Here is a 26,658-nt window from a genome sequence, read left to right as displayed (position 1 = left end):
GGAGGCGTGGGAATGGTTCAAAGCTGCGCCAGGGGAGGTTTAGACTGGACATTAGGAAGCATTTCTATACCAGGAGGGTGGTCACACACTGAAACAGGCTTCATAGGGACGTGGCCAATGCCCCAAGCCTGTCAGTGTTTAAGAGGGATGTGGACAATGCCCTTAACAACACACTTTAATTTTTGGCCAGCCGTGAATTGGTCAGGCAGTTGGACTAGATGATCATTGTAGTTCCTCTCCAACTGCAATAGTCTATTCTGTTCTATTCTACAAGCGCAGGGAACACCTTCCCAGAGTCTACTTGAGTCTCCAGTACCTCACCTGGGCTGTGCTGGATGCTTGTTTCAGTGCAATCGTTGACCCCAAAAGGGAGAGTGTCTCTTCACTCAGTTCTCTTCATCTTTCCTTAAACATATTTTTTTAGCATGATTAAACATTATTATCAGCTTTTGTTGGCTTTGTTTCTACTTGCAGCATAATCGTCTGTGTACAAAGAGAGGGGGCTTGAGATATCCTGCCTTGTAACGAGGGAGGGATGAGCTTCTCACCTCTACTATAAGGTGCAGGCAAGTAGCAACATGCGAGTAGGTGTACGTGTCTCACAGTGATACAGACCAGCTGAGATAAGGCAGAATATTCCTGGTCACTGTGTGCATGTCAAAGTCCTGAGGGGTTCTGGTGGGGGTCAGCATTAGGGATCTCGTGGCTCCCGATTTGCTAGCAGGGGTTGTTTTGAAGCACAGAGAGGTTATCTTACCTGTTCGGTGTGTCTGGAGGGGGACAAAGTTGAGGAATGTGAACAAACCTTGCTCATTTAAATAGGAAAAAGAATGTGAAGCTAGAGCAGCCTTTCATTCACACGTATTCAGTCCATTGACTGCAGGGATGTTCCTCCTGATCTACCACAGCAGAACTGAAGCGTCCTCTCTTTTAATTAGAAGGAAGCACCTTTTAATCAGCCAGCACAGTGGTTGATTGATGTAGTGCCTGAAAAGAGGCACTGAAAAAGAGGCCTGAACGCGTGTCTGAAGGATGTTGCAACCCTTATAATTTCAGAACTCCTAAGAGGAAGGGTCTCTGCTATTATTCAAGCACTCTTGTTATGTGGCTTCCTATTGGAAAGGCGTAATTTATCTTGTAGATCTGTTGCTCAGTGGCATCGTAGACAAAGTACTTTGCCTTCACTGTAAATTGTTTCAAGGCCAGGCAATGTGTGAACAAGTGCACGGGCATCATGTTACAAAGTTCATCCAAGGTGCGCTTGGCTGTATGAAATAAACACTTAATAAGCAGCTTTTACTTGGGAATGTCATGGCAAGCAGATATAAGCGGATATATTCTTCCACCCTTTCTTGAAACACATCTCAGCTGCTCTCCTGCAGTTCTGGTACGTCTGCTTTGTGGTACCAGGCACAGTGAGCACTTAATCATTTTACAAGGCAGCCAAATACAAATTATGAAGCCAATTAACAAATACTTTCATCTACAGGATTTATACTGCAGCTTGGCTCTGTTCATACGCAGGCTAGCATAGAAGGCCCAGTTCAGGAAAGTAATTTCACATCTACCTAATTTCCATGAGCGTAAATGGCATATCAGCACAGGTTTACATGCTGCGCCCCAGCTTTGGGGGCAAGTTATTCTCCTAACCAGGACATAGACTAATGGACCGGAAGATCAGCTCTTGGCTGTGCCGCAGATACACTCTGTGATGTTGGCTAAATTGCTCAATCTGTGTTTTAAATGTAAATGAGAACAATGTCTCTTTTTCGCTCTTCTGCATGTATTTAGATGGCAAATTCTTCAAGACTAGGTTGTATAGAGCAGAAGGGTCTTTACAACGGCTAACTTCATATATCTGAGCTGGGGGCTAATATCCCCCTGCAGTCAGAGGTGACAGAGAGAGGATCCACCCTCAGGTTGTTTAAATAGGCATCTGCTGTGAACCAGTCTCCAGAGGAACCACCACCACCCCACTCTGTGTCTTCACACAACAAAACCACAGTCTTGGCTGAGACTTCAGGGTATTACTGTTTAACATGGGCGTTTTCAGAAATGCACTGATGTTCATGAATAATAAGGTTAATAGTAATAATAATTAGTGGTTTCAGGCACCTTCTAATGTGTATAATACCATTTGTCCCAGAGTACTTAGAGGAGTATAGTTGATTGCTCTGAAGATAGCTGAAATACAGCCAAGTCTGGGATGAAACAAAGCTCATGTTTTAATAGCATGGAGTGAAGTTGTGTGACCTTTTAGGACAGGAAATGAGTAAGAAAGTTGTCCTGTCCCTCCAAGTTTGTGCACCAGCTTTTACACAGGAGAAGGAGGTTGTTAGAACAGCTGGTTGCACCAGGCAATCGCTCTTCTGGCCTAGTACAGATGGGTTTAATTTAAGAGAGAAAAGAATTAGCCAACGTTCACTTAGAAGACAAAATGGGAGGAAAAAAAAAAGAAAAGAGACCAAGAAGGCACCTCATCCATTCATGCAGAGATCTCAATGTTCTCATATATTTCTTAATCCTACTCTTTCAGCTGCTTTAAATTATAGTTCAGCAAGGTATTAAACAGACATAACTTCAAACACAAGCAGAAAAAAAGGACACAAATGGGGCAATTCTAGGTACAATAAACCATGCCTGTCATTCAGAGACCTTGCTCATTCTTGGACTGAAATTGCAGTTAAAATGCAATTCATAAAAATGGCACTGTCTTATTCAGCAGATCTTTCCCCTTGACTTTTTACTCCTGGTATAGCATTACAGAACAAGTATAGTTAAAAGAGCATATTATTAATTAGGAATTGGTCAGTTCTAGCTGGGCAGGTGAACTGGAGTCTGGAGGCGTCTCTGGTAGCCTGGTCTGCCTACCGGCGTTCGTATTACTGCTGATGAGATGTGAGAAGGATCAAACAAACAAAAAGAAACTGCCAGTGGCTGTGCACACACCAGGTGAAGCAAGCTGATGAAAGATGTAGGGAAACCCTCCTGTCTGTGAGAAGGCCACAAGGTCAGACTTAGAGAGCTGGGGTTAGTAGGAAGCCTTTGGAAGATCATTGTGCTATTCACATTAGTACGATGTTCCTGCCTGGTTTAGGTCTAAGCACTCAAGTGATCTCTTCGCCCAGGTGCTACACAGCAGTCACCGAGAGGACAGAGACTGGCTTTATTTGAATGGGCACTGTTCCTGTCTGCATCTGTTTTGGCTGAGTGCAAAGAAAATTGTGTCCTTTAGATACGTCTCTTCCATTAAAGATATTTTGGTTGAATTTGCTCTGCGGTGCTATCAGGGAAAAAAACCTAATATTAAAATTTATTACTCAGTCAAACTGTCCAGCTTTTTACAAGGCTAAAACAAGGAGCTGAAATCTGCATTAAAAGACTTCCAAAATCAATGCATTTAAATAGCATGCTTAACAACGGGAAAGCAACTTCAAGTCTCTGGTTATGAGAACTTTCTCCTTAGGGTGCTGTAAGACTGGAGGCCAGTGATATGCTTAACTTCTCCAGGAGAAGACTTATTCCATGATATCTCACGTCCTGGAGTTGCATTAATATTTTGGTGGGAGTAGCATGGGCTTTTCTAAGGGAGCTGTCAGAGCAGTCACTAGATGAGAATCTCTCTCCATGTCGAAATTTTAGCTGTATGTAAGCTCAGTGCCTCTGGTCTGCTGCATGCACCTGCAGGACATTATATTTAAGTCTGTGGCTGATGCTAAAGTGTTAATAACAAATTACTTGGGAAAGTGTGCTGCCCTTTGAGGCAGAATTAGGGTTTCAGACTGTACAAAAGAACTGCTGGATCTCCAGTGACAGGACTAGGAGAGAAGATGGAGACTTCGGGGGGGTGTGTACTACTCTGCATACTTACAGGGGGTATAATAATTATTTTGTTCGGATATTGCTAATGGATCTCATTCTTCTCCAGGTAACAAGTCCCAGTATAGAACAGGATGATGCAAATCAAAGCAACATCAACTGAAGATTCGGTACCACGAGTTTGACTTCCCAAGTTCCCCATCATCCTTGTTCCCATCCTTCTTTATTGACAGTCAGCAGCAGTTGAGACCTTGTGATTTATTTGTAGAAGTGGGACAAAGTATACAGGCAACTCCATGATTATGACTTAGGTGATATACAAGTGAGACATAACAGAAGAAGGAAAAATTGCTCAAGCCGTGTAGTGGTCACTGTGACCCAATATGAATCTCTCGTATGTCAAAGTTTGAATTATTTTCTTTGCTTGGGCAGAGTGTGCTGCTGACTACAGACCCTTAAGAAGACTCTTCAGAAGAGTCCTTAGAACCTTTTCATTACTATAGGAGCTTTCCACTGATTTCTCTTGACTTCACTGACCTAAGACTAGGAATTTGCATTTTTACTAGGTAGGGGAATGTCTGTCTACTGCACTTGTAGAGCAGATGGAGCTATATCATCAAAGCTGCAATTTATAGAATCACAGAATGGTTCAGGTTAGAAGGGGCCTTAAAGATCATCTAATTCCATCCCCCCTGCCCTGGGCAGGGACAGCTCCCACTAGACCAGGTTGCTCAAAGTCCCATCCAGCCTGGCCTTCAACACCTCCAGGGATTAAATAGAGCCACCTCCAAAAATGTGGTTCGCCTGGTATAATATAAATGTGTCTTCTTTGTGAGACTGGGGTGACAGGGATGTTGGAAAAGGATCACAGCTCTTCAGATTCCCTGACAGATGGGATGCAAAAATATGAAGTTAGACATGGCCAAAACCCTCAAGCACACGCTCAAGTCTGTATGGCTTAGTATGTCAGCTGATTCCTGGTAACTGCATTGTCTTAGTAAGCAAAAATGTGAGATAAATCCTGTTAACTAAGCCTCATCCATAGATGTTTCTGTGAACGTGTGTTCCCTCCTATTTGTGACAGGATATGAACATACAGAAGGAGGGTTACAGGAGCTCAGCTGATGTGTGGTATCTCATGCTGCAGTGACTTCTGTCAGGAGTTCCCTCGCTTTGCCTGTGGAGATGCGATGACAGGAGGATTGGGAGTATCTGCAGTCACTGCTTTGATTTCCCTGTTGGTTTTCTGTGCAGAGAGATTCTGCTGAGAAGCATCGGTCCTCTTCTCCTCCTTTTCCACAAAGTTCTGAATGGGAGTCTCCACAAGGACAGGCTTGAGGGAAGCATACTACAAGAGTCAGCTTTGCTCCAGCTGGCTTCTGTCCAACCCCAGTTTTCTCAGAATGTGGAGAAAAACATGAGCAGAGCCCATACGGGACTTCAACCAAAGCCCTTTGAGGGCTTGCAAAGAGTCCCTGTGTTTTTGGGATTTCATTGTGGTTCTTCATCATGGGTTCTGGAATATTTTACTCCAGATCTGCTCAGAACTTTGTTACAAGGTTCAATAAGACACTGATAAACAAAGGGCATATAACTGTTTTTACATTCTGTGGAGAGGAGTCCAAGAAAAGATGTTTGTTTGTAGAAATGAATGACCAAAAACTATGACTTGCTTTTATAACTTGTCCCCTTCCTTCTTTGGTAGTCTAATGGTTTGTAATTTTTCTGCTTGTTCATGCAGGAACTACCTCTTCAGACTTAGTCTACACAATGTTTCTCTTATTCAGGTATGTTCACTTTTTACTCTCTTGTTTTATTTGACTTGCTAATGAATGTTCTGTAATATTTGGTGTACATTTTCAGAAGGCTGTATAGTGTAAATTTGCCCAGAGCGATGGAGCACGGAGAAGACAAAGTCAGAACCAGATGCTTATTCCCACTCCAACAATAATGCTGGGGGAAGGGCTCTTCTACACTTGCCCATTTGAACAGCGCGCTCTGCTCTTGTTTCTTCAGTGTTTAGGTGGTAACGAGATCTGCCAAAAATATGGCATCTTAAGGAACAAAGCATGCAGTGTGACTGATACAGGCTTAAACACAACGATCAATAAAAATCCTTGGCTTTCATTAGAGGAGATGTTAGCAACATGTAGAAGAAGCTTTTACTATTCTCGTCCACCCTTGTTTTTAGCCATGGTTGGCCTTTGTGAACATGGATTGCTGAGGAGTTGTGTTTTGCTGAATGCATTACAAAAAGCAAGATTGGACTTGCAAGCATTTGAGAGGCAAAATGGGTTGAAAAATGTGTGTTACCCATGGCAGAATGGAGGCAAAGCAGCTAAAGTTTGAAAGGGCTTGCAAATATCCAGCAGTATTAGGACTTTCCTCCCACTGCACTGAATCTGGAATTGAAAGATGCTGCAAGAATTGTTAGTGAAAACCCCAACTGCTTATCTTTAAATAAATAACTACTTATGCTCTGGGATATTTACCATCTTCTACAGTTGCTAGAGCACCAGAGATGTATTCAACATTTTTCAGACAGATTGGAAGGCCTTCCTCCTGTACCTGACCATGCAAAGAAGCCATTAGGGTAGTATTGCCAGCCATTCTGATGTGCACAAGCCTTTTGCTGTTAGTAAGAGTTACAAGTATAGATGGAGAGAAGAAAAGATGTTTAATGGTTGTAAAAGGCATTGAATCTTCCTTTAAAAGGAAAACAAAGTCCGGAGTTACCAATGACAACAATAAAGAGTTAGAGAAGCTGATACTCCCATTTGGCAGTAGTTTCCCTTTGCAGAGCCATATTAGCATGGCTGGAAGGCTTCCAGCGAGCCCACAGGAGAGGGAAGTCTCTGTAGTTATGCGAAGTGTCATACCTTCTGCAGTGCCTGTTATCGTACTGCCTGACACAGCCTCTTGTGCTTGTCAGACGAGGGATCCCCTTCCACGAAACCCAATTGCAAATTTTCCTTATACGCTTCTGAAGTCAGGCTTGGCTTGGGCCCTTTTCAGTGCAGTTTCCTTTCCTACACTGCAAAACATGGGAAGCCTCTTTCTATGGCACTGGAGGATGCTGTGGGATCTCCGGTTAACATAATGAGCTTAGTTTGCTCCTGCTTTCTGGGTGTATCCGGTCACTTTGCCAAGACTTTTTGCATGACAAAGAGAGCATGGAATTATGTTGACACACGTGTTGGGAATGATGGAAGCGATTGTTTCCTGACCTAATGGTTGCCTAAGTAGCTGCTTGGCTTGTTTCCATAACGCAGATGATGTGGCTTAGAGGCACCCCCTCCCACCTTCCCTTCGCTGTGCATCATTTTAAAGATCAGTTCAGAAAGCGAGACAAGAAATGCAAAGAATCTGCAGTTTAAGAAGTAATCGCAATGCTAATTTGGGTTGGTTTGGATCTCCTGTTTGCTTGCAAGTAAAATACAGTGTGGATCTTGTCAGGCCTGATTTGGGGATAGTTTTTCAACTTCAGATTGTGGGCTGATTTATTCCTGCTCATGGTGCCTACTGTTTAGGTTGCCAGTGGTGCTAAATCTGCTTCAAGGTGCAGGATTGTGTTGACAGATGTCTGCTCCCTTGCATCTGTGCTTCCATGAGGTGAGGGCAAGAACATGAGGAGCACAATCTACAGAGACAGCAGGATATGCTGGTCATGGGGCAAAGCCTGGCACTGTGAGAAATATACCTCTCTACAGCATGGTTAGGTGAAGTTTAAAGCTGTTTTTCACTGAGTGTTCTTGTGCAATCAGCTATATCCCTAGGCTGCACTGTCCCTGTGGGGAAAAGGCAAGGGCACATTTGAGCCCCACAGCTGCCATGGAAAGGAGAGGAGGCCAAGGCCAGGGTGCTCCTCTGAAGGAGATGACTCTTGTCTTTTCAGTAAGGCTGGCAACAGCATCTTGCAGGAGCAATATCCCTGTGCCACCGCTTGCTCGCACAGCAAATCCAGTACTTTAGTCTCTCATTCTCTAATGGGTAGATTTACTAGCTCAGTCCACCTAATGCGTGTTTTCTGTGACAGTTATCTGTTCTTTAACCAGAAAATGAATATTTTCTGCCATTGAGCAGGCCATAATGTTTTTCGTCACAGCATTACTATATTCATTGCTTTCCAACAGGAATAAATTCTTCTGTTTCTGGATTATAATCCCCTTTACTAATACGGTGTATCACAAACCCAGTGTTAACCATGTCGTTACTCTCTGGTTTTAGAAAGGTTTTCAGCACCCAGACACTAAAAGGCCGCCCTCTTTCCTTCTACCTGTTGAATGGCCGTGGAGGCCTTTCATTTAAGACCAAGGCAAATGAATTAAAATGAGCGTGAGTTCTCCCTCAACTTCAAGGATCATCTTGTGAAACTGTCACTCCTGGAAATACATTTTAGAAGTCTTCAGTTCCAGAAGCCAAAGTTATGGTATTACTCCTGAATCTGTGTTGGACTACCATTAGCATAAACTTAATTGTGTAATCTCCACAGCAAAGAACACACTCGAGTATCATGTAGCCACTCCACGTAGTTTGGATAGGAAGTTATTGTCTTGGAAGTGCAGTAGACTAAAAGACAAAATTTAGCATTATATGGGCAAGTTACTGGATAAGAGCTGTGTAAAAAGATAGCATTATCCTATAGAACAGTTGAGATTTCAGGGGAGGGGAGGAAGTGAGGTAGATTTTAGGATGTGTCAGCTGTTGGACCGTATTATAAAGGGGTCATTTCTTTTCCTTTCTGAGCTCTCAGCTGCTCTACCACGTGCTGAAGTTTTCTCCTCACTTTGAATTTGCTGTTGGTTCTGCTGAGGTTGTTTCTTCAAGACTGTAGCACTGAGCTTTTACATGAGAACTAGTGAGTGGAGCGGAGCAGAAACTGAAGCAGAAGAAGCTTGTTTCCTGCTCTGCAGAACAAAATGTCTCAACTTCTTTGAGACTTTTCCCCCCTCTCTCTTTGTTTCTGAACTGTGTTTGAGAAATTCTGCTTGGGACCTGAGAAACCTTACACCAGATGAGTTGTAGTTGCATGAGAAACCTTAGTGGTGGTGCTTAATTTTTTTTGTGAGAAACATTTTTGGCTGAATGTCAATATCCAGAAGGAAGTTGATGCCAAGGTATTTTGGGGATCATTTGTGATTCTGTCTACCTGTCTTTCTTGCCAAAATTGAGGCACATTGTTAAAGAATTTCTGAAAATCATCATCTTGAGATGCTCCACATGGTGTATCCAGAAGCACCTGTTAATTTTGGAAACTTTGGCATGTAGTATTCAAATTCTTGCAGCAGTCAAGAAGCATAGTTTTAAAATGGATACTGTTCCCTAAATCTTTTAGCATCTCTTTTAAGCAAAATCCCTGCAACATGTTTCATCTCCATCTTTAAACGGTCCTCTTTTATGCATTCCAAGCTTGAAGTATTAGGCATTTTATAGAACACATTTTTAAAATGATGTGCACTTGAGCACATGCTGTTTAATTTATGCATGGGTCTGAAACAAGGTTAGTTCCTAATCTGCAGCTTTCACATGAGGCCATAGAAAAGTCCATTTTATACTGGAGTTTGTAATTAATAGAGTAGGTGGAAGGGTCATTTTAAAAACATAAGCCTTTAAGCAAATTTTAAAAAATGCACGATGCTGATTAGGACTTCTTAGCAAGCAATGCTATTCTCTGGTGTGAGCTAAAAGCAGGCTACTTGGCAGGCATTTCATAAGTCCCAGTGCAGTGCCTACCCCCTGTTCACCCTGATTTTACCCGGAACTTAGAGTTCTTAATTGAACTGAGCGTGAAATGATTTTTTGAACCTTTTTGAGATGCTAAGATTTCCAACCTTTTTTCACTGAGATGAAAACAAGACTTTTTGACATCTTTGTAAAATCTGAAAAAGAAGGAGATAGACACATGGTTACTTGGGATGCAAATATTCTAGGTCAAGTTATTTTCTGAAGCATCAAGAGAGAAGATTTGAATGGGCTTTTCTCTCATCTCAAGCGATTGACCTGGTTTGTTTGGGGCAACTTTTTTCCTCTTATTTCCTTTATGCTTGTGACCAAAAATTTCCCTCTGGATCCAAGGTTCTCTTCTGAACCCTCATCTGATAAGTTTAATAGAAACTATTAGAATTTCATAAAATGTTTTGATTTCAATTATTTGTTTTAGTGGAAGATCTCTTATGAAAAAGTTTCTAACCAGCCCTGTGAAGCTTCAGGTTAATAGTATTTAAAATACTTGAAAAGCCAGTATGTATTCCATTTCTTAAAAATAAACTGTATTTTAGCAGAATATGAAAGAATAAATGGGCGTACCTTTCGCAAAACTATTTGGAAGACATAAGTTATTTCATCTGCTAAGAAAGACACAAAACTTTTGAGATTAAAATATGCTTTAACTAACAATCTAATATTTTTTCCTGAGGACAAAAAAATTAAGCGAGGACTAAGTTCAGAGAGAGAGCGTGTTAGTTCCCCAGTAGTCATAACCCTGAATTTGGTAGGATTGCCTGTGGAGTTACGCACTCTCCAGTACCAGCTGGGCTGCCAGAATCTAGATCTCCAGTTACAGATCTGCAATTACCCCACTGCAAAACATGAAAATGCTACAAAACACACAGCTTCATTTGCTTTTGAAATTTTGCTCCAAATGTATAAATAAGAGCATCGACATTCATGTGGGCACTTTGGAGAGCGTTACCCAGTCACTAGGGTAAAACTTGATGAACTTCTCAGTCCCACTGGAGGCCTAAGACTTAAACCCAAGCTTAAAGTTAGCAATGTGCTTAGGCGGCATCAGCTCTTAAGCCTTGATCTGAAGCTTATTGAAATCAATTTCTTTCTGCTAATGGCGTGGGGCTTTGGAATGGGCATTTTTTCAAACCTGAAACAGAGACAAAACATTTCCATATGGTCCTGTAGCAGATGAACGTATCCAGTGCATTTCCAAAAGGATGGGTTTACTCCAATTTTTCTTCCCTCAATCCAAGAAGCAGAAACGTCCCTGCTACAGAGGTGAAGATCTTAAACTGCACAGCTGCTCTTGAAGACACACTTCCCTCCCTGCTAGTCCCCGGAGGAATCTTTAACTCTGTGGCATAATCACTGGTAAATCAACAGTACGTATCAACAAAGTGTAGTTAATAATAATAAAACTTGCCTACCAGGCCTCAATATGTCACATAGCAACAAACGGAACAGGTTTCATATTTTGCACTTTCAATCAAACCGAGCATTAAATGCATTGTTTTCTACTTATTTAGGGCTCAGTAGTGCCACATTTATGTGTGCTGACAAGAAACATGCTCTGCAAATGTATAAAAGTGTGAGGAGAGGTGGCAGAGTTTGACTTGTTTTTTCTCTGTATAGTTGAATAAAGTATGATAAACAAAACCAACGGGGAGCAGTGAGTAATATAGTTTACAGCACAAATTGTCACTCAAGTAATCTTTCCTGGTGAAAATACTTCACTGGGAAATTTTAAGGATTCAGAATACGTTCACAAAGCCCTGGCGCTCATCAGAAAACTTACAAATAAGAGATAACTCTTACCTCCCCGGGAGATGCCGGGTAGGCACCAGACGGGGCTTGGAGGGCCCGAATTTGTACTGCTGGCTCTGCCCAGGGGTGCCTGAGGGAAAGTTAATCTGCCCGGTTGATCTGCCTGGGGTTTGCTCGTGTGCGAAATGGGGATATAGCACTCCTTTATAAAGTGCTGTGAGTTTTGTCAATAAAAAGAGGTAAAAAAGTATTGTGTTTCAGATTTTCTTGCAGAAACATCCTTGAGCCAGAGTCGTTCCCATTTTTCAAAATATCCTTTCGAAAATCGTGAGGAAACCAGGCATTGATATGACAGCGCAAACCCAGGGTGCTCAGAAGTTGGCCCAAGTTTGCTGAATATATTTATTTCTTCAATCTAGTTGGAGCGTCAAGATTATCATCCAATTTAAAATCCAGTTTGGGAAGTAATTTCAGGAAAGAGTGAGAATACTTTGCCTATCTTTATGTACCACTGAGCCGCCTGACAGGAACTCCATTTTGAAATGTTCAGGAATAAGCTTCACTTTCCAGAAATCATTTTCTCAAAAGCAGTTTATTATTTGTTTCTTGCAGATTCCCAGATACTTCTTTGAATTATATGACACATATTTCTAGATAAAACATTTATTTCTTTATTTTCAGACCAATGCAGTTCCCTCGTTTAAAAACATAATCAAAATCTCTACTAGAGCAGATGCAGTCTTTAATATGTGGCTCATAGCTGAGTTATGATTGTCACATATTTTATCAGTACGCTACATTTTTTATTAACAGATTAACATATAAATCTATTCATAAATCACCTTCCAAAGCTGCACCTAAAACCTCTCACTCTCAGCCTAGAGGTTTAAAGCTATTCCATAATAAAGCTTATATTGGCTGAACAAACTTTCTGGCAAATTCAGCTTTTTATTCTTATGGTTTCAGGTTTCCAAATCAAATCTTCTCCCTGAGTACACTCTTCCTCAAAATGACTGATCAGGAGTTAGATTGCAGCTTTCAGGTGCAGGTCTCCCTTCTCAGGATTTATCTGAGAGAGACATTTCTACCTGGGGTGGGAGATGGGGAAGAAAACAAGGCATGTCGGACTGGAGATGGCCATGCCAGAAGGCCATACTTCATCCTGCAAGGACGCACTTCTGCAGCTCCTCGCTGCAGGGAACGGTACTTTATGTTCTTTGATAGGCTCCGGCATAAGCTGTTGGGAACAAACGTTGTGCTCATGTTACTCATCAGCTGAAATTCAGAGAGCAGAGAAAGCAAATCTCTTCTCACACCTCATAGTGTTGAGTGATTTCTGAACACAACATCCCCTCTGTCTGAGAGAACCCAACTCAGGAGTCCATTTATAGCCAGCAAAGCTTTTAAGCCCAGGTTTAGCTTTAAATAAATGCCTGTTTTCCTTTGAGAATTGTCCGAGTTAAGAGCACGCTGCATGCTCTGCCGAGTGAGAATACGTTTCAATACGTGCATTCATAGATTTGCTAAACTGGCTCAGAGTGCACTGCCTAGTTGTGATCAATGTACTTGCCCTCTAAAGTGACTATTTAGGCATGGTATAGGAAGTTCTCATATATACATTTACATATATATTTATACCTATACATATGTATGTACCCATACGCAGGAGGATCGTATACATAGGGTTGTATAGCACATATAGGAGGTTCGGGAGCTATACCTGTTTGGATTCATCCTTGGCATTAAGCAGGGCAACCTTCCTGGAGTCAGTGAAGGCCACGGAGCTGATTTACATCACAGTTACACTCACACGGTGAAGTGAGGTTTGCGTGATGACTGTCGGCCATGGATTGCCAGCTCGCTTTCCTGGGTAATTTGTTAGTTGTCATTCCCTCCTTCCCTGCCTCACCTCACCTAAAAGCCAGAATTACTACAGGGGTTTTGGTCTTTGTCAGCAAACATTATGAGCAGGATTCAGAAACTGAGAATTTAATTAGCTGCTGAAGTCACTTACTGATAACAGTAGCATATTGGTCTCTTTATTTGATAAAACCCTGTCAGGCGTTTTATGTGTAGGGAATGAAGACTAATGTTCTTACTCCTTGCAACTTACAGTCGGGACCATTAAACATCCTTTAGAAAGGGGAGGTAAAAAAATGAAAATTCAAAAGAAAAATATCCGTTGGACTTCTCATTTCTTGTCACCAACGTTGCTTCTGTATCTTTGCAAAACGTATTTTGGTTTGCCTGTTTACTCCTTTTTCTCTGTAGGCTGCTTCCCACTCCACCAGCTCTCGGGGATCTGCGTGTACTTATGCCCTGGCTGTCCCCTGCCCTGACACACGCGTTCATCTGTGGCTGCTGTCAACAAATCCAGCTCTGCTGATGTTCCTGAGAGGCAAATCTGCCTCTTGTTGTAGGCTACACCTTAGATAAACTGACACTTATATAAACTGAGATTTATATAAAAACACACTGCTTTTTTATTATTAGTATTTTAGGGATGTGGGGTATTTTTAGGCGTGGGAGAGGTTTATTCTCTACCTGCAAATGCTGTCTTACCACAAGGCACATAAGGCATTTCCTAGTTGCTCCTGTCCCAATTAGGGCGCTCCGATGCGATCGTTAGTGAAGGCTCTAATGCAGGATGGGTTTAATGCAGCACCTTCGCTAAAAGCTGTTGATGTGGCAACAGCGACCGACTGAGTTTCACACGCCGAGTGCAGGGTTCATGCAGTCGGCTCCTGCTTCACGCTCTCCTGGAGAGGAGGTGATGCCTCCCACAATCTCTGCCCCACGCAGCGAGCCCGGCTTTGCGGAGGTGGCGAGCTGCCCATCAGTGGAGCCTGGGGAGAGGTCCCAGCACCCTGCTGCAGCCAATGCTGAAGTGTGACACTTCTCAGGGCTCTGCACTCAGTGAAATGCATTTCCTACCTGGGACCTGGTGCCCCGACCTGTCCGTGGCCTGGGAGCTGAGCTGCACATACTGGGAAGTCAGAAGTAAGACAAGTTCTTGATAACACAGAGGAGTGCATCTTACACGACGAACAATGGAGTATCTGGGCCACTTGCTGCCAAGAAGCAGCAGGTTTGGTTTTTTTTTAAGACTGGGAATACGGGGAAATATCTACATTTTATTCTCAAAGCAGAGCTTAAGAGAGATTTAAATGATTCACGTCCCTTGCACCGGCTCTCTGTAGAGGATTAAGTTTGACCCTGATAGCATCCAGTCATTTATAAAGAGCGCTTTAAAAAATCACCATTTATTGATTTGCACCTCTCTAAAAGGGCCCATGAATGACCTCATATGTTTCCTTTAAAACGAACTATTGAGCTCTTAGAAAAAAAGAGAACTATTTTATAGTAAATACATTTCATGTCAGTGCACGCTTTTTTTTTCCCTAGATAAATAATCCTACTTTTCTCTGTTAGTAACAGTTTAGCTGATGTGTGTTTTACAGCTCTTTTAACAGCAACAGTTCTGAATGACTAATACGAGGGGATTATCGGAGCCTGGAGCTGCGCAGCAGAGTCAGTAACGTGGCCTGCCCAGCTGTTACCAGAGACCCAGAGCTGGGGAGCAGAGATGGGAACGGTTTGCTCATCACTCCCACAGGACATCGATCCTGCCTCAGCATGGCAGGTGCACCTTCCCTGAATCCTTTGAGAGCCCCAAAGAGCTTTGGCCTCCAAGGTTTCATCTACCTTTCCCAGGCTGAGCTCAAGGAAAGCACAACCCATGTGCTAAGAGGACAGTCAAGTAAACAGACACAAACTCAACTATGCCTACAGCATCTCCAGCCACCTTGACTGGAAAAAGATGTCAAGTTTTCAGACTCAGAAGCCTTTCTTCAGGGCAGCAGGAGGAGTAGCAAACCTCCAGCTAAACAACATCAGGCAACAGCTGCTGTGAGTTGGCTGCTGATGGGTGGGTAATGGGACAGGAAGGTTGGGTTGTACCACTAGAAGAGGGTGAGCGATGTGGCTGTGGGGTATAAATAAGTTGCTGGGTACCACTACAACTTGAACAGTCAATGGGAACACTGATCTTACAGGTAGTCTGTTGTAACTGAAATGTGTTTTTCATCTAAAAGTTACCACACTATGGTTGTAGCTATTGAATATGTTTGTATTGGTAGCGCAACCGAGTACAGCCTAAGCTCTTCTGAGGTTGTGGAGACCAAGTGTGGGGAGTCAGTGGAAGGAGATATGCAGAAAAATTGCATGTTTCCATTGTCTATAAGGAGAGTTTGGATAGCATGAACTAGTTGCCTTGCTTGTAAACAGCTGTGGGCAGGTAAGGTGGTTTCCAGCCATCTCCAGTCTGAGCTTTCCGTTCTCCACATGTGAAGCTGAGATAATGATACTTGTCCTTTTGAAGTGCTTTGAAACATGTGGCTTTCTGTTTAAAACCTAAGTATTATACATGATGATATGCACTTGTAAATGTAGGGCATTTGCCTTAATCATGAGTCTGCAGAGTTGTTATATTCTGATTCATAGTACATATATTATTAAGCAATTGTTATCTTCACCTCTGCTTTCTAGGTAAGCAATTATGTGATTTCAGTATGTCCACGTGTTTAAAATGGACCCATTTTTCACTACTTTTTTCTAAGCTTTTTAAATGAAGACCTTTTAATGTAGAAATAGAGTAGTTGGGGTCTGGTAGGGGAAAAAGGCAATAAAAACATAGCACTTCAGATAAAAATACTTAAATTTACAGGATTATTTATATTTTAAAAAAGAGAACAGTATGGAAAGAACTTGAGGGGAGGGTTAATAAAAATATGTTTTCATCAGAAACACTTTTGTGTCAGGAATGTGGATCAAATTCCATATATTATTTTAATTATTAATTAATCACTTCAGACAGGAGACAAAGCACGGTTTTGAGGTTTTTGAAATAGAGTGTTTTAATTCCTTATAAGTAAAGAAAAAGGAATAACAAGACTGCAGTCACCTGAATAGGCTGCAATGTTGCTCAAAAAGAAGTGATTTAAGCTTTATTAAGAATGACAAAATGTTCTTAAGTTAGCCTGGGAGTATTAAGAGACAAAGTGCAGTTGCCTAAGAGGAGAGGATTTTGATGCATGGGGTAGAAAGGAATGATCAATGGTTCATAAATATAATAGTGGTAAACACAGTGACAGGAGAAAAAATGTATGTGGCTAATATAATTGTTACAAATTTAGTAGCTTTTGCTGTGAGATCAGTTACTGAGGATTTAAGAACAAGGCAGAAAAAAGAAAGATTTTTTTTTTTTCAATACAAGATAAATGTGAAAGCATTGAAAACCACCAAAAAGCAGTTTGACAGAAGCAGCACAAAGAAGTATGCTGCATTAATCCTGTTGGAGAATCATTTTGTATTCCCTCATCTTCATTATAAGGCATATTCTCAAAACTCATTTGTGGAATCTTTGACCTCGGTAGAGGTCAAATGCAAACGTGCTGGAAAGGGAGGTGAGAGAAGAGACAGGTGGTGGGGGAACGTAACGGCAGGACTCAAACTGAAGGAAATAGGAAAATAAATCCTGGCTTGGCAGGAGAGTGCAGACTGGAGAACAGAACAGAGGAGCTGGGAGGAAGGAATGAAAGACACTGCATCAGAGTCTTCTTTGCAGGAGAAGGACCAAATAAATTTCTTGTTGAGATGAAGCTTGGCACGGCTCACTACGGCATCAGTTGCTGACGTCTGGTGTTGGAAAAGAGGAGGCAGAAGCAAGGCAAACTGTGACAGACCAAGCAGGGAGTCTGAAGGCATCTGCTTCCCAGCCGTAGGAGGAAGCTAGGTGGATTGATGCTAGGCACAGCGGTGGGGCTCTGGCCGCTTACAGCGGCAGCAGACAGGGACTGCATCCAGCTGGGCAGCGAGGGGACAGTAGGGGTTAGAAACATTTAACTTTTTGTGGTGGGACAGGAGAGGGGCAGAGCGCCATCTTCCCTAATGTTGCAGTCCAGTTTTGATTTAAACTGGTGTGCGCTTCCATTTTGCAGCAATAAACATAAGGCTTAAGAAATATCTTTTAGATTCTTGATAAATCAACCTCATTGCTTTTTTCTCCAACTGATTCCTTGTGCTCCTCTGAGACAAGTATTTGATTTTATATTGATCAACAGCTGAACTCAATCACTGCATGTGTTGCTGGTGATGCGATGGTATTTGAAATGTGAAGCTTTTGGTACAAAGAAATGGAGAGGTTCAGGTCCTTTCTGGCTTGTCATTTCCCCACTGACCACTGAAAAGTGTTGCTGCATCTGTAGATAACTGTAGCCTGCTCAGAGGCTTCCAGTGTATTTAGGATGGGATGGATGTTGGCTTCACACTTAATTGGAAATGCTGGGGAGAGGAGTTGGGGGCAGCATATGGGGAATTCAACACTGTTGGTTCTTCACTTTCTCTGTATTTAAGTGTTCCTTGCTGACGGAGCACAGATGGTCTTGGATTAAGTAAAAAAACATGCCAGAACTGCAGGCTAGGCTGAGACTGGGGAGTTAAACTTGACATGAAATAAGCAGAAGGCTGTAATTAGCTTATCAAGAGCGTTAGGCACCTGGCGGAGGAAAGCAGATATGTAATGCACAATGTAGCTATAGAACAATTAAAAAAAATATATACCAAAATCCGTTCTATGAAACATGGGAGACTTTTTTTCATCACTGACTTCCTCTTCCAGCCCAGCCTGGTAACATCTGAAAGGTCCTACTTATTCTTGGTTACTAGTGTTTTATCAGAAATGACACTTTCTGGCAGTTTGTGATGCTGAGCACCAAACCCCATAGAAGCTAGAGAGTCTAAAGGTCAAAATCTAGGTGTGCTGCCAAAACCTTTCCTGAGAAGCTTGCACCACACTTGCCTGTGCACCATGTGTACTCCCTGATTGCAAATATCAGTCATCTCACTGCTCCCTCTTGTTCTTTCTGCCTGTTTTTTTGCAGCCACATGTTGTCTTTCACCTTAACTCTTGGATTTGGGCTTACTGGGGCAAGAATTACCATTTAACTTTAAGCAGAAATCCCTAGCAGAGTGCAAAGGAGTATTCCATGTGCTTCCGCAGTACATGTCAAAGTCCTGGTCTCTAGGAAAAGGAGTCTGGATTCTTTCGCTAGGTCTGCAAAACAAATGGAAATTCAGGCATACATCTGCTGAACTGAATAGGGAAAGTACAAAGGCTCCTCTTTAGCTGAGGATTTAGAATTTTTTGCCCATAGTCTTGAAACTCAAAAACTATTACTTTAAAATAGGGAAGAGCAGGAAGGAGAGTCTGGTTTCACTTAAGTTCCCGTGGCTCAGGCGGGATCTCTGTTTTCAGCTTGCCTTGCAAAACTTTCCCAGTCTCTCTGGCTTGCACAAAACTGGCCTTGGCTAATTAAAGTAATCTCAAAGCTTTCGTTTGGTCTCAATAATGCGTCTTTCACTTAATTAAAGATTTCCCAAGCCTTTTTTCCCTTTTGGTTGTACTACACCAAGCTTAAGAGCACAACCAGAAAAGAATGTTGATAGGATAAATTGAATCATATGCACATTTATTTTTTTTAATTGCACACTTCCCCCTTTTTTCAAGCCAAGACAGAGCTCAAACCATATTCAACCTCTTACACAGTTTTAATGAGAATATATTGCAGTGTTTGTCATCTGAAAGAGTATTAGCCCCCCCGCTAATGCAATAGGTGTGATTTCCCTAAAGAAAAACAGGAGGCACAGAACAGTGAAAACGTCATCTTGAGTTCTTCATTAGTCTCTTTAATACTGCAGGATGTGCCGATTTTGATTCCTGAATCTCAGCCTAATTGTTGGGAGAATCGTATCCAAATTGGGCATTTCCTCAAACTTACTTTAGCTCCTTCTCAAAGCAAACAAATAAATGCTGAACAAGAATGTTTGGTGATGTAACCTGGAGAGGAATAAGGAATGCAAGACTTCCCCACTTGAGAAAGCTGATAATACACAGAGGTTTCACATGTGCTTCAGTGATTACATTTTCGGTTTGAAGCATGTATGGGAAGATTGCTTTTCATAGCTGAGCTCTAAATGTGGCTGCACAAAAATGCACTCGGTTGACTGTGCAGGATTTGTCCAGTCTGTCTCAGAAGCAGGGGGGGAGGGAACACAAAAAAAATGTATAGTGGAGAACCCTTAACATCTCTACATAGCAGCGAGCTTCAAAGAGGCACGATGGCAAGGAAACCCGGAGTAGAAAAATGAAGGAGAATAAAATGCCTTGCTTGATGCAGAAATACAAAAGAGACTATAGCCATGGTAAATTGATTTTGTACTGAGTATGGGCTGGTCCATTGGAAGGGGTTTTGAACCTCCTACTCCAGAAATCATTGTGCAAAACAGTAAGAGGAGGCTGCTTAGAAGTCTTGTCACATCCATCAGTGGAGCCCACAAAGAGGAAGGAGGGATTTAGTTCTGAATGGTGACTCTGCCAAAGAACATAAAGGGGTGGAGATGGACATCTTTTGGCGGTAGTGGGGCCTCGAAGGAAGAATTGCCCCAACTTTATCAAGGGCGACCATTGCTGTGACTCCATTCATTGGCTCGCTTCTTAGAAATAGCTTGTGGTACCTTGTTCATAGCAACTGAAGAAAAAAAACCAAAACCACAGCAAAACCTGTTCCTCACAGAATAAACAGTGCTGGTGGTGTGAGAGGGAGTGCTGTGTGGTGCCCACCCGGCCAGTGTCAGCCACACCTGCACGTACGTCGGCTGTGCTTGACTGTAGTGGAATTTTTCTTTAATCATTTTTGACTGAGTGTATTTTAACCTCTTTATTTTGTTATTTTATTGATTTATCATATAATCTTATGTCTCTCTAATCTCCAGTACATTTAGTAAATGTTTGTTGTCATAAGCTATAAACTGAATGTGACATGGCAAGAAACCAAATTCCACTGTGGCTGTTAATTACCCAGTATACTAGAAGTCTTCTCTCCGTTTCTGTATGCTTTTGATCTTCAGTAATAGGAAACACTGTAAGTCATCTTTCTTTAACATCCGCTGTGCTGTTCTCCAGTTCTGGATGTTGTCGCTCATTCTAAACTGGCTACAGGTGAAAGCTGTCAAATATCTGAGTTAACTAAGACTATAAATTTGCATTTCACCCTGTCCATGCTTTTGTATGCTTAAAAGCAATAGAAATATCCAATAGATTAAGTTGTTTTCAAAAAAAGATAAGCATTCCCATATAGTACTAGCAGCTAAATCATTGCAGTGTTAAGCACTTTCAAGCAAAATGAAGTAGATCATCAGCAAAATGAAATCATTGTCACAGACTGACATTTTTCTTTATATAGAATGATAAAAATACAAACACTAGGTAGTGGAAACAGAAATCCAGTGCCATTTTTATCTCTCTTCTTTGGAGCTGTATCTTTCTTCCAAAGTGACATGTTGGCGTGTTCATCTAACGTTGCTGCATAAATATGTAGCTGTCAGTCTGAGCTCGGCACGTAGCCACGGCAGAGTGTGTACTCCTTTCTTTACCCTTATGGACCGCACTGCAATCTGATCTGTTGCTAAAAACCTTTAGTCTGGGCATCATTCCTGGCTTCCACAAGCCCTTCTGTTCAGGTAAAGCATCACATCCGTAGCTCCTCGTGTTGCTGGATCACCAGGGTCTCTGCACCCTTCCACTAATTCCCCTCTTGGGTGTATCCTTGTTGCATTGCATTAGTGCTTACATTAATGTTATGGGTCGTTCACAGACCTGCTTATCACTTCCCGTAAGAGACTCGCCCCACTTTGAATCAGCCCATGAAGCCCATGTCTCTCCCCTGTGGTTAACGTGCCTTCTCCTCTTGCTTTCTCCCATGTGTCCTCTTTGTGTCTTGGAAGGATCCCATTCTTGGTATACTAACTCTTCTGGTTACTAAACCCTCGGGATGAGTTTCTCTGTGTGTGGTTATGCGTTGTTGTCTCTGTCCTCTGCCATCCACTGCACCCCGATGCCTCATATATTGTTACGCTTTGCTTATAATGCATTTTGGCAAGGCTACACCTCCACAGGCTTGCACAAGGAGTCCTGGGCTGTGATGGAGGCTCACGGGCACTACAAAAACTGCAAATATGGATGAGAAAGACAGTTCCATTATATAAAAAAAGCTGAAATTCTCTTCTGTGTGGAATTCAGCATTGAGTTACAAATGTTTTACGCCAGGATTACTGAAAGTATGCTTAAAGCGCTGGCAAGTCAATCTGCTTGCTTCAGATATGAATTTTAATTTGACAGTACCTCCTCAAGGTTGAGCTGGCTGCTCCATTATAAGCTGTCCTTTGTACACTAAAATTCCCAAAGAGCTGAAAAGTACAGGTTGTAGCCTGGATGGGACTACCTATATGTATTGTTTATCTTAGAAAACACTGTTTTAGTTTTAGTACTTGGTATCAAATGTTCTTTACTAAAGCTTTAGACAATTGTCTTTAATAATAAGACTTCATACTTGTACAGTACTTTCCATTTGGTTACACTGTAGAAACCGTGATTTGTTAAGCCTCATATAATGCTGCTTTCAGATAAGGAAATGCACGGTCTGGAGTTGTAAATTCCTACCTGACACTGCAGAGACGGGGGAATGTCTGATTTACAGATGGTATGTTGTTTAAATGGAATCTTCTGCAGGACAAATGTTTTTATACATTAGACTGCGGCCTTGCCTGAAGATGTCGGAAAGGATGGGATGCGTGGCATCTCTCCTGTTGTTCTACTCTCTAAACCTGCTCCCTCTGTGCACCACCGATTCAGTGGATGCATTTTGTGATACTGGCAAAACAAAATGCTACCTAAGAACTTACTTTGTGCTCGACAGAAAAGGTTTTAGTCCTCACGAGAGCAAAGTTCAGTGCTCATCTCTGCCTCTGACATGCTCAGTGGCTTTTCCTAGTCAGTTGACCTCTCTGGGCTTCTTGTTTTCCTTTCCTCCCATGTGCCTGTGTTTTCTGTTTGGCTTGTAAGCGCTCTCAGACAGAAATTCTCTCCCACAGCATGTTTGTGTATTGCCTAGAAATATGGGGGTCACAATATCAGTTTGTGCCTCTACGTGCTCCTATAATACAAGTAAATAACAAGGGATTTTGAAGCTGTGAAAGAGAGAAAATCAGTAGCATTGACCATCCAAGAAGAACTCAAAACAGCTGAAAACTTTCCCTCAAAAGGGAGTTGGTAGCATTTGCCATTGATAACAGGCTGTGTCTGTAGGCACAGACACACAACAGAGGTACAGGAGCTTACTGGGACGTGCTGTCTGTGCCGCAGGAAGACTGTGAAGGATTTTAACAGGTATTTTACCTTCCGTTTGAGATAAGACAGAACCGTGAACAGAGTGGGCTGCCATGACTCAGCTGATGTACAGTAGCTCATTGGGCTGGGATAACTTGATCGGAGAAAGTAGAGCTCCCATACCTGGAAGCCCTGTTCTGCCGGGGGTTACAGCGATGCTCCGTCCATCTGTGCATACAGCCTGAAAACATAAGGTGGGAGGACAGGCTCCAAGTCAGTGAGGCTTAAGAATAAAACCAAAAAAGAGAACATAATCAGATCTCCTGGAAGCTCTCCTCCCTGACTAGTGGGTGCAGACGTACAGCATTTCTATAGTTTTTGTACAATAGGTGAGCCAGGACAGAGGAACTTCCTTCGGACTATTGCAATTCTCTTTGTAAGGATGTGATAAGAGTCCGTGAGATAGAGGAACATGAGTATGAAAGGTGGTACTATTTGAAGCCGAGTTAAAGATCCATTCTTAAAATGAGAAAGTCCTTCTTTCTGATTCCATCCTTACTATGCCAGTATGTAGCATCCACTTCTGCTCTGATGTGAACAGAGTGAGTGATGGTGTTCAGCAGCCAAAAAACGTCAGGCCAAAATCAGTCCCAGTATAGTAAGAGGCTGACTTTTGTTTATAGAGAGAAGGTCTCATTCAAAGATTAAAGTTATGAGAACTGGAACCCACTGATGGATTTTTTTTTTTTTTTTTGCATGTTTGCCAGCCTCCATCTTCTAAGTGTTACATTTTGAGGTCTGTGCCAGCTGACTTACTGTCCAGCCACTCCAGAAGAGCCGTGCGACTGGGCCAGTCTGTTGATAGGCACTATGGGTGTTAAGTTGAAAAGAAGCAAACAGCTTGAGTTTTACCACATCTCAAAGGATCTGACAACACTTAAGGGAAATCAATTTATAATTTGATAAAACACAAAGCAACTCCCTTCATCCAAGCCCCTTCCTCTCCCTGCAATGAATTGACTGAATCCTGTGATCGTTCCTCATGCCTGTCACTGCACGCGGCAGCGATCTGTAATTTGTATACTGCAGTATGTAGCAGAACTATTTATTGAAGCTTGGCATTATGTTCTTTTGGTATTAGTTATCTGTCTATCAGACATGTTTATCACAGTTTTAATGAATTACCAGTGTTGGAACTTCACAAATGGCCTCTAGGGTATTAAGCTACTGTGCTTTATTATTAAGAAGTTAGATTTCAATAAGTTATTATTTATAGAGCACTGTAAATGTGCCTTGTCTTCGAGAGAAAAAAGCAATGCTTCAAAAAGGGAATTTAACTTTCCACTTTTAGGTTAAGGCAGCAAGTCTTTATGGAGAAGTCCTGGAGGATTAAATAGGGAAGAGATAGCTAAAGATGTGTTTTTACAGTACATATCATAGAAACTTAAGTTAAACAAGAACCTTTTCATGGATTTTCTGGATACAGCCTATGGAGCTTCTTTCAAAGATTTTTTTCTTCTAAGTGCTGTAAGACCCAGCACTTACCAATTTCTTTTAAATGCTGTAGAATTTGCCCAGGGAAGGGTTGATTACACTGGTGCTATCTAGTGTAGAGACCGCAAACTATATAGAAACATAGAAATAAACTTATGAAATGGATTTGTTATTATCAGAAAGAATCTATGGGTGATATTTTAGAGGTCTGAAATTTGTTAATCAGTATGGATGAAAAGATTGATGCTGACAATCTTGTAGAGGAATGAACTGGCCTCTGAGCAGCCACTGTGTGAGGACTTGGTCTGCACCTCAATTTAGCAAAGCCCTTAAGCTAAACTGGTCTGGTAGGGTATGTAAATACGGGCTTTATTTCTATAAAAGTTGGCAGATATTAAATGCAGTGCAGAAACATGGTCCCTGCATGCTCCTTTCTTCCCAGACTTGGAGAAGAGCTTCCATACCTTGCTGTGAAATGAGCTGATCCAAAAAATTTTTGTAAATGTAAATAAGAAATGCAGAAATTTTGGGCCAGTATAAGCAAGCCAAGAAGCTGCCTTCAAAGCAAGTCTTTTTTTTTCCAGAGGAACATTCTCTGAACATACTAGTGCCCTGTACAGTTGCTGGAAAGGAAGATGTAAATAAATACCCAGGGAAAGAAATGGCTGTGCCGGCTCAGGTCTCTAGTGAACAATAACTGTCATATCACAGCACCTCCTGCCCTCCTTCCTCATGCATAACTCAGCAAAGGCTGATGTGACTGGCAGGCTCTGCTCGGGGTGCCCTGCGTGGCACAAGCGGGGAACCAAAATCACCCCTTACTCTGTGGGCAGATTGAGAAGTCTCCTGTGGGCACTGCAGAGGGCTGATGGAAGTGGAAGCTCCTGCCGTTAGCAGTCCCTGCAGACCTGAGCCTGGGACTCAAGGCGCTGCTTCTGCTGACGTTAGCAGAAACCGGAGGAACTCAGTACCTTTTAGGAAATGCTGGGCATCTCACAGAATCAGTCCCTGGTTTTTTTTTGCAGTAAGTCTGTACTTGGGGTTTTTTTTGTCTCCTTCCAAACGTACACAATGTACACTTTTGTATTACACTTTTTTCCCCTAATAGGAGAGAACAACATGATTCTGTGTGCAGGCGTGCGAGGCTGCCAGTAGCTTGCATGGAGTACTTATTTAATGGAAGTGAGGTTGGTAACAGATGGATAAGTTTGTAATGAAAGACTTTAGAAATGAAGAATGGGTTTAATTTACCCAATATATATGCATGTAACCTATTCTCTTCCAGTCTTCACTTTCCAGTTTTAAAGCAATGTTCTGGTTTTGCACAAAAACCTACAACCTCTGTTGTGCAAGTACAGTGCAGGGATTAGTGTATGCTTAATCTATTAAATTCATATGTGGTGTTTGAACTAATTATAAATTGCTGGCCTGAATGCAAAAGATGGTCCATAGAAGTCAAAGAGATTTTCACATCAGCGTTTGAGGATGCACATAACTATTGATAACAGGACTTGCTAGTGACAGGCAGGTACTTTGGATGCCAACACTAGGATGTGCAGGTAATTAAATAAATGTATCTAGAAAGCTTCTCTCAGCACTGTGTGCTGAATAACTGATTTGACAGCACGTGACGAGCTGGAATTTCTAGAGCACTGTTGATCTGCAGTCTGAACTGGAAGCAAACTGTGATGCTTATAATTTATTAGAAGAGACGTTAACTCTTTCTTTCTGTGTTGGAGTGTGACATTTGAATAGTCAGATATGCACTGAGCTTAGCCATTGTGGCCCATTTCTATTAATTTCTGGTTGGGTAGTGTTGCACGAGGTACGTGACTCCTTCTCCTGTGATTGTTCTCCTTCATGTGACTTCCTAAAGATGCAGAAATAACACGCAACACCACCCCATCCCCCCCCCTTTTTTTTTTAATTGAGAAAATCTGCCTGCATAGAACTGATGAACAGAAATCGACATGTGAAGAACTGGGTGTCCCTGCAAATAGGCTGAAGGAAGGCATATTTAATTGCATTTTCAGTTAAGGGACAAAGTTGCTAACACTCTCATGCCTGTCTGCACAGGTGGCTGGGCAGTCCTGCTCGTGGTTTGCACGGTTCTTGTCTTACACAGCAGCTGCAGCCCTGAGCTGGTTGTTTCATTCGTATGGTATATGAATCTGGTGTTCCCCTTATTCTGCACATGGGCCATATGGTTGTATAAGAGATCCTCAAAGAGACTGGGAACACTGTTAGAAACTGCATTTCTACTGGAAATGCAGGAGGGAAGAGATGCTTGTAAGGAGGTAGCATGAGGAGCTGGAGTGCTCTTGGTAAGGATGTAAGGGGAGGAATTGCTGACATCCTGATAGCCTAAAAAAAGTGTTTGCTTGGCTGCTTAAGCAAATGGCAAGGAGGAAGCAGCTAGGAAAAAGTACGTACTGTCCTGTGTTTGTATATAGCCTTGCTCACAGGTTTGTCACATCATTCAGGCTCAGTTTTCCATGACCCATGCCATGAAAGTTGTTTTATTGACACATGGGTCCAGAGGTGTCTGCTCTACTGCTTTTGACTGACATCTGTAGCAGGAAGTACAACAATCATCCCAGATGTGTTTTATGGAGCTGGGAAACTTAAAT

The 26,658-nt window shown here is 42.1% G+C and overlaps 1 protein-coding gene across 4 annotated transcripts in view; it reads left to right on the top strand.

The window, feature by feature from the left end:
• Positions 1-26,658, top strand: part of SEMA5B (semaphorin 5B) — a 272,794-nt gene that overhangs the window by 164,448 nt on the left and 81,688 nt on the right. For all 4 annotated transcript variants that reach the window (XM_074594864.1, XM_074594865.1, XM_074594866.1 and 1 more), the window contains one exon: positions 5,561-5,606. In XM_074594864.1, coding sequence (XP_074450965.1) covers positions 5,561-5,606 — 46 coding nt within the window. The remainder of the gene's footprint in view (positions 1-5,560; positions 5,607-26,658) is intronic.

Source organism: Larus michahellis, chromosome 7, assembly GCF_964199755.1.
Source record: "Larus michahellis chromosome 7, bLarMic1.1, whole genome shotgun sequence".
In the NCBI taxonomy this organism is placed as follows: Eukaryota; Metazoa; Chordata; class Aves; order Charadriiformes; family Laridae; genus Larus; species Larus michahellis.
This window is presented reverse-complemented; position numbering and strand designations above follow the sequence as displayed.